This window comes from Eubalaena glacialis, chromosome 3, assembly GCF_028564815.1.
Source record: "Eubalaena glacialis isolate mEubGla1 chromosome 3, mEubGla1.1.hap2.+ XY, whole genome shotgun sequence".
Taxonomy (NCBI): Eukaryota; Metazoa; Chordata; class Mammalia; order Artiodactyla; family Balaenidae; genus Eubalaena; species Eubalaena glacialis.
In genome coordinates, this window is record NC_083718.1 from 165,907,725 (window position 1) to 165,918,724 (window position 11,000).

At 48.6% G+C, this 11,000-nt stretch overlaps 1 protein-coding gene across 1 annotated transcript in view; it reads left to right on the plus strand.

Annotated features, from left to right (window-relative positions):
- Positions 1-9,878, plus strand: part of OSCP1 (organic solute carrier partner 1) — a 28,110-nt gene extending 18,232 nt beyond the window's left edge. The window contains exons 5-10 of the mRNA XM_061186780.1: positions 3,617-3,720; positions 4,180-4,308; positions 4,844-4,913; positions 6,766-6,905; positions 7,826-7,889; positions 8,130-9,878. Coding sequence (XP_061042763.1) covers positions 3,617-3,720; positions 4,180-4,308; positions 4,844-4,913; positions 6,766-6,905; positions 7,826-7,889; positions 8,130-8,246 — 624 coding nt within the window. The 3' untranslated portion in view covers positions 8,247-9,878. The remainder of the gene's footprint in view (positions 1-3,616; positions 3,721-4,179; positions 4,309-4,843; positions 4,914-6,765; positions 6,906-7,825; positions 7,890-8,129) is intronic.
- Positions 9,879-11,000: the final 1,122 nt, after the last annotated feature.

Genomic DNA, 11,000 nt, shown 5'->3' on the forward strand with positions numbered 1-11,000 from the left:
GGTAGTTGAATACCTAATCCTGGAGCTCAGAGGAGAGCGCCAAGCTGGAGACGTAAATGTGGGAATCCTCAGCATACAGCAGAGAGATGGTATGTGAAGTCTTCTGGCCACCTGAAGGAGGCCGGTCATTCTCCCTCATCCACAGGCAGGATGTGAGAAGCAGAGGCAGCATTCTGCCAGCTTCCCCCTCACCTTCCGATCATTATTTTCCTGCCCTCACAAACTTAGCCCTCCTCTTGTAAGGCCAGTCCAGCAACCATTACACCATCCAAAGCCCTGCACTCATCCCTCACTGCTGAAACCGACTGCCAAGCCACTCACCCACATTCACCAAGCATTTACATCCCTGGCTCACTTCCTCCTGGCCACCTGGCTCCTACCATCATCCTGTGGAATGTGGGTGCTCATGGAGATGTCTCATCCAGCACTCCAGCCCCACAGCTCCGTGACCTTCATTCCCTCTTTCCATGGGAAACGAGGCTCCTGCCTTCAGGACCTCATCAGAGAAGGGAAAGTGCACTACGTACCTTATGTGTGTTTGGTTCTGACCCAGAAGAGTGTGAAGAGACAGGACACAATGTAGGCCATGGCCACCTCTACCCAAGAGCATCAGGGAGTCTTCATAGAGGATCCAATAGCTTTAAAAGAAATAGGTTTTGGGGCCCTGGCGGTCCAATGGTTAGGACTCCATGCTTCCACTGCAGGGGGCCCGGGTTTGAACCCTGGTCGGGGAACTAAGATCCCACAAGCCATGTGGTGCGGCCAAAAAGAGAAAGAAAGAAAGAAAAGAAATAGGTTTTCACCAGGACCATGGGAAAACAGGAGGAGGGGTTAAGAGGACACCACCTCAGTAAAGGCACAGGCATGTAACCACCTGGTGTAATTGGTGCAGGGGCCCAGAAGGCTGCAAGCAGTCGAGTATGGCGAGAACACAGGGTTCAGGGAGGAACGTGGCTGCGGAGAGGAACAAGGGCCAACTGGACATTATCTGCCAGGCAGCAGAGAGCCAGTGAAGCAGGAGAGGGACATGGTCAGATAGGAGTTTAGAAGAGTCTCTCTAACAGCAAAGTAGAGGATGGATGAAACACAGATGAGAGCAGAGGCAGGGAGACCAGTGTGGAGGCTCTGCAGTGGCCAGGCTAGAGGTGATGAAGGTCTGCACTAGGGAGCAGCGTAGAGAGGAGGGGCCAGACACAGAAGTGATCACCAGGTGGGCAGGGCTTGGCGACTGAAGGGCCATGGGAAGGTGGTGGGCAGGGGACTCAGACTGCTGACCTGGTGACCTGATGGTGTCATTCACTGGGATCAGGTTAGGGAAGACAGCTTGAGCCCTGTTCTGAGCAGGGTGAATTGGAGGTGCATCCCATGGAACCCATAGGTGGACACGTTTAATAGGCAATGGGGTAGATGGGTCCAATGCCCAGGGAGGAAGACTGAGTGGAAGCTCCAGGTCTGGGAGCCACAAGCGCAGAGGTGAATACTGGCGTGTGGGTGTAGATGAGATCACCTCGGAATAAAAAGGGTGGAGTGAGAGGAACAGGGCACGGGAGAGTCACACCTACAGCTGAGGGCCAGCAGAGGGGCTGGGCAAGCAGGCAGACCCAAAAGTCCCATCCAGCCAAGGACAGACTCTCAGGTCAAACACACACTTGACTTAAATTTGTACATTTCAGATCTGTGACATAGTCAACCCTGTTAGAATTAGCTAACAGAGAGTCCAGTACCTACATATGGTCTCACTTCTCTCTCAAAATTTTCTTTCTCCATGCTTATATTCATATCCCTTGGTCACAGAATCTCAAGGTTAAAAATTTCTTAAAGCCAAACCCTCCAACCAACCCAGTGTGCACATTTTCCCCGAAACATGCCTTGTGCCTGCCCATCTCGGCTTCTGAAGTGTCTTCACACCCACCTTCCTCCTCCAGGCCCAGCTCCAAACCCGCAGTCGCACCTACCCACCCCCTCTGCCTGTGGTCATTCTCCTCAGTGGACTCATCTGCGTATTCCATTCAGCATATCATGTTTTATAGTGTCGTCATTTTTCCATTCTATGCTGTGTCCTGTGCCCAATTAGACTGTGATACTGAGAATATTAGTTATCTCTTATTGAGCACTTACTATGTGTCAGGCTCTGTGATAAGTGCTTTTTGTTCATTATCTGACATAGTGGTCAACTAACCCACTGAATAGGTTCTGTTTTTATCCCCAGTTTACCAAAGAGAAAGGTGGTGTAACTTACCAAAAAACCCAGAGCCAAGGAGAGGCCCAGCTGAGGTGTGAGCCTGGGCAGTCTAACATCGGCAGGCCAAACTGCCAGCATACAAATCCTTACCACTTGGCACTTTCACTGCCTTGCATGCAACAGATGCTTACTCTTGATGATATTACTAACGTAATCTTGTAGAATTTTAGTTTCAAGGGACCTTCAAATGTATCTCACTTGGGCTTCCCTGGTGGCGCAGTGGTTGAGAATCTGCCTGCCAATGCAGGAGACACGGGTTCGAGCCCTGGTCTGGGAAGATCCCACATGCCGCGGAGCGACTAGGCCCCGTGAGCCACAGTTACTGAGCCTGCGCGTCTGGAGCCTGTGCTCCGCAACAAGAGAGGCGGCGATAGTGAGAGGCCCGCGCACCGCGATGAAGAGTGGCCCCCGCTTGCCGCAACTAGAGAAAGCCCTCGCACGGAAGCGAAGACCCAACACAGCCATAAATAAATAAATAAATAAATAATACATAAAAAATTTTTTTTTAAAAAAGGGCCACAGTATGAAAAAAAAATGTACCTCACTTTACAGATGAGGAAGCTAAGCTCCAATAAAACTGATTTTTTTTTTTTTTTTTGGTGGTGCTGCGCAGCTTGCGGGATCTTAGTTCCCCGACCAGGGATTGAACCCAGGCCACAGCAGTGAAAGCACTGAGTCCTAACCACTGGACAGCCAGGGAACTCCCCAATAAAATTGATTAACTGCTACAATCTTGATGGGATTTAACCTGCCCAAGACCTGAATACAGAGCGCACGAAGCAAGTTTTAGAAGTAAGCATCATGTAGGGTTTTCAGGCACAGAGAAGACCTTCAGACTCTAATGCCAGCTTGGATCCACCAGTCCAGCACATAGCTGAGAGCTTGGAGTCAGGCACACAAGGGTTTGAATCCTCAGCCCTGCCCCTTATGAGCTGGCTGGCCTAGAGGAAGTGTCTTAACCTCTGAGCCACCAATTCCTCATCTGTAAAACGGAGATAATGAGGTTCTTATAGCTCAAGCCTCACAGCTGTATGGAAAGCTTGCAAGGAACCAAGGAATGGGTGTGGAATTTGGAGTCAACCTTGGCTTTGAATCCTGGTCCTGTCTCTTCCTGTTCTCTTTGGGCAAGTCATTTCCCTCTGTGAAACTCAGCCTCCTCCTTTAAGGCAGGGGTAGCACTACTCACCTGGAAGATTTGATGTGTGGCGCCAAAGAAGTTCCGTGTAAAAACACTACACCTCTGCAGGTGTTAGTTACGGTGAGTTTTTCTCTCTTAGGTAGCATTCTTAAGCCATTACACACTTTCCATCCTCAGAATGCATATGTCTATGGAAATAGACCAAGAAAAATGACAATAAGTATTTTTTTTTCCAGGTGTCCATATTTCTAAAGGACAAAGTTCAGAATTCCAACGGTCGCTTTGTGTTGCCAGTGTCTGGGCCTCTTCCCTGGGGAACCAAAGTTCCCGGACTCATCAGGTGAATTCTCAACAGTAATTGTCAGACCAATGTTTGGGGTGCTGGGAAACCAGTATGTGGGCTACCACGTAGAGTGCAGCCCTGCTGGGGCCCCTCCTTTTCTTCAGTTAAGCACAGCAGTGAGGAGGGGAGGTTTAATCCCAGCTTGTCACCTCGCAGACACTTGAAGCAAACCACCCAGTTCTCCAGGATTTATCTCCTCATCTATTGAATGTTTACTGTGAGGATGAATAAGATAATACTGTAATGCTCCAAAGTGCTACACAGCATCCGGCACGTAACATGTACTCAATAAATATTATTATTATTATTATTATATTACTCTCATTACATCAACCAGCATCTTTATCTTGAAGCAGTGCATGAATTCCCTTTGGTCCCATAGTACCAAGAATAAAGAAGCCTCCGGGACTCTCCAAGCTTGGAGAACACGTCATCACGTCCTACTTTGTATTGTAGAACATTCAACAACAAAGGCGAAGAAGTGAGGAAGGCAGAATTCAAGCACGGCGGGAGCTATGTCGCTGCCCCCAAAGAAGGGTCTTTTGAACTCTATGGAGACCGAGTCCTGAAACTGGGAACTAATATGTAAGCAAATTCTTCCTTCCCCAAATGAATTCAAGTCCAACGGAGGTCCCTTCACTTAAAAAACCAGCTTGACTTCTGCTATGAAAAATCCCTGCTGACAATTGGAGGAATTTCCCCTTAGATACACAGCGTGCAGAGCCCCGACGTTTCCAAAGGGCACCTCAGATTTCCCAACATAAGGTAACTTAGCAAGTTGAAAAGATAAATAATTTTAAATAGCCATGCAAGAGAACTAGCCAAAACCTTTGTTGCAGTGGCGATCCAACAGTGCCTGGCCTTCATGTACCGATCACGTTTTTTCAGCGATACACATTACTTTGCCAGAGAAAAAATTTCCACACAGCTTTCCAGATATTTTGTTTGGGGAAGAAGCAAAATTTGAGTGGTTGACACCCACTTAATTGTATTCTGTATTCCCAGCACCTTTCTGGACACTTTTCAATGCCTCAAAATAAAAACTATGCACTAATTGAGTTAGAAGGAAGTCAGGGTAAAAGGCCTGGACAATGTTTTCGTGGTTTTCTGTTGCCACCAGGTACAGTGTGAACCGGCCCGTGGAAACCCATATGTCTGGAGCATCAGAGAACTTAGCTGCACAGACACAGGTGAGCTTCTGCCTCCCTTGTTTATCTTCATAGCTTATTTCTAGATACAAGAGTCTGGACGGGGAGAGGGAGGGATCTCTAGATTTCAGAGCTGGCCAACATTTCCCTCATTGTTTGCAATCTTCTCCATTCCGCCTTACCAGTACACAGGTTTTTTGGTTTTTAATTTTTTTAATTTATTTATTTATTTTTGGCTGCGTTGGGTCTTCGTTGCTGTGCGCGGGCTTTCTCTAGTTGCAGCGAGCGGGGGCTATTCTTCATTGAGGCGCACGGGCTTCTCATTGCGGTGGCTTCTCTTGTTGTGGAGCACGGGCTCTAGGCACGCGGGCTTCAGTAGTTGCGGCATGTGGGCTCAGTAGTTGTGGCTCGCGGGCTCTAGAGCGCAGGCTCAGTAGTTGTGGCGCACGGGCTTAGTTGCTCCGTGGCATGTGGGATCTTCCCAGACCAGGGCTCGAACCCGTGTCCCCTGCATTGGCAGGCGGATTCTTAACCACTGTGCCACCAGGGAAGTCCCCATCACACAGGTTTTTAATTACAGTTTCTCATGGAGACTTCCAGTGATCTGACTAATTAGGTAATTTTAAGCTTGGCTCCACCACCATAATTAAGCAGGAACCACACACCAAGACATGTGAAATAGCATCGTACCAGTGCTGCGAGGTCCGTGGTTGCTGAGTTTAGCCCTTGTGTGTATTCTGATCCTTCAAACATCCCTTTTCAATGCTTCCCTGTGTAATGATGTGGAAGCTAAGTTCAAAATGGGGTTTTTGGTCCTCTGAATTCTGTTGTACAAATTTTCACTGAACTAGCTACCAGCTAGCTATAGGACAAATCATGGAATATTCAGTTATTCTGTAAACATTTACTGAACTACGTCTGTGGGCTGGGTTCCCAGGACAGAGCTGGCTTAGATGTGGTCCCATCCTGAAGGGGCTTATAAAGACAGTGATGGAACAAATAACTACAACATGGCGGAAGACGGAAGACGCTCGCTGGGCATTCTGAGTAAAGAGCTGTGTCAGAACACGTCCTGTCCAGGGGGGTGGGAGCGGGGGACAGGAAACAAGAAGGCTTTTCAGCGGAGGCGACATTCAAGCGAGGCTGTAGAGTGAAGAAGATACTAAATAGCCCAGAGGGAGAAATAGGCATACAAACCCAGGTGACAGTACGAGCAAAGGCACCCAGAGGCATAGTGTTGGGGGAAGCAGGGAGGCAGAGTCTCTCCCACATGGCTAGATCATAACACGATAGCAGCAGTGGCCAGAGATTCGCCTGGGCAGGGACATGGGGCCTGATTCAAGAGGCACAGCAGGGGAAGGCTGGGTTAGAGAGAGCCGGTTAGGAGGAGGGGGGAAGGCTGCAGTGGGACCAGGCAGTGAGAGTGGGAGCCACAGGACGGAAGGGATTCGGTGGGGGGACGGGGGGAGGGGTTGTTCACGGTCACCACCTGAGCGCAGAGTGGTCACTCCCGTGGAATGAGTGCCCTTGGACCTGGAGCCTCCAGCCAGGCTACTTGTAAAGGCTGGGGGAACTAGATTGCCTGAAGGAGAAGCAATGTTCTTCTCCTTCAAGGAGGAAGGTAGTTTGAGGAGAATGGGGATCCCTGGGGCCCTCCCCTCATCTTGAGAATCTCTGGTTTGTGCCTTGTTAGAGGCCCTCTGCTTCTGACACAGGTTATTTCTCTCTTGGTTAAGCCTGTTTTCTATGTTTCAGTTGGACCCGGTCCTTCCCAGAAGTAATTTAAACTGTTATCATTTTGCCTCGTTTTATAATACCAACCCGTGGCTCTGGGGTCTCAGCAGAAAATGTGATCACCTTCATGTGGCTAAAAGTCATGAAACTGTTCCTGCAGGAAAGCATTGCTCCAAACCCTCTTGCTAAAGAAGAGCTGAATCTCTTGGCCAGGCTGATAGGAGGCATGGAGATTAAGAAACCCAGTGGCCCTGAGCCAGGATTCCGGTTGAATCTCTTCACCACTGATGAAGAGGAAGAGTACGTTTTCAGCCTGTTTCTTTAGAGACCTATATAAAAACCCTAAGTGTGATAAGAACCGAAAAAGGACTGTTATAAACCAATGACACTTATAAACACAGATGTAAAGATCACAAATGAAATACCAGCAAACTCAATAACCTAGTTAAAGAAGAATCCACCAGTATTAAATAGCCTGAACTTTGTGGATTCATTCAAAAAATAGTTCTAATGTTTCATTTGGCAAAGCACAACTCAATGAGAGAATTGGAAGTCAAGATAATCATGTTAACAAAAGACTGTTAAGAAACCAGAAGGAGGTCAGAGCATGATATCTTTGGGATCAGTCTCCCCCAGAACCAATAGTGGTGGCAATTCACTGAGACTGACACAGCCCTTCACAGTTTACAGAGCACCTCTGCCTTCATTATCTCATGTGATGCTCCTCGCAACTAAATATTTGGGATGGGGGTTGCCTTCTATTCCCCTCTCCACTGAAGTGGCAGGTACTGTGGTACGTGTGGGGACCCACAGGTGGAGCGGAAAACCTGGGACCTGTCCTCAGGCACTCCCAGTGTCGTAGGAGCATGAACACGTGCACAAGTCACTCAAGCGCCATGTCATAAACACTCCAGTGGAGGACACGGCGACTGACTTTGTACCCGCGGATTGAAGGAATTGGCAACTGAGCTGGGTCTTGGAGTTTGCCAAGCAGAGGAAGGGGGAAAACATTCTTGGCAGTAGTATGTGCAAAGGCACAGAGACATAAAAGGACTTCTTGGAGTGTAGGGTGCACTGGTTGGGGACAGGGTAGAAAGTTGAATGGAAAGGGCAGAAGGTGAGGCAGAAAAAATAGGTTGCCAAATTATCAAGGGCCAGTTTGCCACACTAGCAGGGAGAAAACCCTAACCTTTGACCCATTTCTCTACCATCTTGTACAGACAGGCAGCGCTAACCAGGCCAGAAGAGTTATCCTATGAAGTTATCAACATCCAAGCTACTCAGGTGTGTGCAGGGGATTACACAAGTCAAATCTTATTCCCCTCCTCATCTTATAATAACATTGAACTTCAAAGGCCCTCCCTTCTCCTCTCTAATCGGCACGTAATGTAGTCCCTATTCTGCCAAACAGGTGAGGAACTGAAATGCATCACAGTGGTGGGAAAATTAACTACCAACTGCACAAAGAGGCCATGGTGCCCACACATCCTCCTCATTCCCTTCCACCTCTCATTTCTCTCACAGGACCAGCAGACGAACAAAGAGCTGGCTCGGATCATGGGGGAGTTTGAGATCTTGGACCAGCCAAGGCGGAGTGCCAGCAAGGGCGATGATTTGCTTGCCATGATGGATGAGTTATAGCTGTGCTGACCAGGCACGCCCCTCCCGCTACGGAGAGGCTGCTTGATGAGGACCCCGGGGGATGCCCCAGGGAGCCAAACGATGCTGCTAGTTTTCTACTAAGTGAAGCCCTTCCTTACCTCTTGTTCCCGTTTATGTCCTAACGAACTGTGCAGGTCTCCCTCAGGGAGCACAGTCTCTGGAAGGCACGCACATATTCATATTTTCAGCAAAATATATTCTGGCTTTTAAATTGGACCTTTCCCATGTTCTTGCTAGTTTTATGGCAATCAAAGCATCCGGAGCCACAGGTTCAAGCCTGAGAGTCAGTAAGAGGGCGCTCCTGTTGCCGTTTTCATTACAGCTTTGCTCAGGGGACCTACTGCTCACAGATGCCTGTGAATCATCACAAAACTTCAGCGCTTTCTGGGATGTATTCTGCCTTGTGAGTTTGACGTAAGTGGAAAAGGCAGTTGCCTCCAACAGTCGGAGCCCAGTTTATACAGCCCTCCTCTCCCTGGCACACTGGGAACTGTCACCTCAGAGGCAGAGGAAGCAAGGCCGTGACAGGGAATCCTCAGGCAGGCCCCGCGCAGAGCGTGTGGGTGTCTGTGGTTCTCCGCACATCTCTCTATCCATATGTAGTGTGGGCTTATCCCATATGGAAATGTGTACCAAGGAAACAGTTTGCTTTTTAAGAATGATACGTCCTCCTTACCCCCAGAGTCTTCCTCTGCCACTTAATGTTCTTGCCTTCTAAAGACACCCAGCATGATGTGCCATGACATCTGTCTCCTCTGCTTCGCCATTAGTGGCCAAGCAGAGCCTTAAGCTGGATGTACGGGAGGTGCACATGGTGTTCCACTTTCCCTTCCGTGCACCACATGAGTGACTCCCCTTGGCAGGATGCCAAGTCTAATTGGGATCCATGAGAACTATCTCAGGCCAGGGCTGCCCAATTGCTTCAGGAAGGAGGGTCAGCCCTCCACCTCTTAGTCATCCCGAATTGAGTAACTGGCGGGCTCAGGATCAGCCAATATCCAGAGGTCAAGGTACATTCAATCCCATGGAAGCAATATCCAGAACGGCAGAGGGTAGGAGAGAAACTGAGCTGAGCTGATCATTGCCTGAGATTGAGCCAGCCACCAGGACCACTCAGGACCCTTGCACCCTAGCCAGAGTTGAGGCGAACATATTTCTGGAATGCAAGGGTGCCTGTCCTTTAGCTTACCCAAGGCATAGGGTTTGGATACAGAAGGGTAAATCACCCAATAAAGTTGCTTCCTACCCATGAAAGTGACTCTTTCCTACCCACCAAAGCCCCCAAAAGGTCCGCTGAGGAGGAGCAGCACACCGTGCTGTGTAAACTGCGTCTTACAGGCTCACAAAGTGCCTTCTGTTTTAGTCTCTTTTAAGCAATCTGGCCACCAGTTGGGGTGGCCTGACCGGATGACAAGTGAAGGGGAAGGCTCTGTCCTAGGTCTGGCTGCCACCGCACTGCCACAAACCTGAACTCCACTGTCTGCTCCGAGCTTGTCCTGGGGCCTTGGAGGTGCGCCACGGGCTGCTGAGAAGCCACCTCCTCCCTCCACCTATCCCAGAGCCGTGCTGATAATTTCAAACCTATCTGTTCTCTCAGTGAATAAACAAGATACAGATCTCTGGTAAGGAAGCCTGGTGATGAGGCAGTCTTTGCGTTTCATGTCTCTAGACTTGCACAAATGTTGAGAAAAACAAGTTTATTTGCATGGTGGTTCAGGGTACCCAGAGAAAGCAGGGGAGTCGGGAGGGAGCAAAGGAAAAAGAAGGCAAGGATTACTCTGGCAAGAATGTGGACTGAGTACTGACAAGGCATCATTGTTCGTTTAACACCAGGCCACGGGGTCTGAGGGTGTCACACAACAGTGCCCAGTGCGCTCCGAGGGAAGGCACACCGCGGTCCCCATCCCTTCCCCAAATTCACCACAGCGTCTTAGGCAGTTACCCTCACCGAGCCTCAGTTCTCTCATCTGTAAGAAAGGAAAAGAACTAGTTCACTGACTCAAAGCCAGCTTGCCCCAGCTAAGTTGCTGGGTTTACAGATTCTTAGGCCCTGCCCCAGGTGGGGTCTGAGAACTGGAATTTTACCCACGCCGCACTCCCCCGCCCCACTCCATGCTTTGGGAGTATATCTGCTCTCTTTCAGCAACTCTGTGACTTACCTCTTCTCAACTAAGTTTTAAACTGTCCTGCTCTTGTCCTTATCATAGTGTTGGAAGGCCCTGTAGAACATGCAAGGCAAAGCTCTAGAAAAGCCTTCCGAGCAAAAGTACTTTAATGGCTCCCAGAAGAAAGATGTAATAAAAATTGAGAGTGAAGGGGAAGAAAAAAAGGAGGAAACGTATTTAGCCCTTAGTTCTAAGATGAAAGTCATCCCATGCAGTCCACATAAGTATGTAACAATTTTAAAAGATAAACTCACTTTTTTCCTTAGATCCAGATCCTGGTAGGTGAGAAACAAATCCAAGCATCATAACCAGATCCTGGAGATCCCCAAGTCTGAACAGGATCAGATTCCCTCATCCTCTTCCACCTGGTTTGTCACTCTGGTTTACATCCATGGAGACCAACTCAAGCCACAGGAAACCACAGAAAGACAAATGCAAATTTTAGGGGGAAAAAAAAATATATATATATATATATATAAAAATATATATATATTTGCATAATACCGAATTGTAAAGACCCAAATTAAAATCCAAAAACTGATACACTGTTTACCTCCCCCTTCCTCCC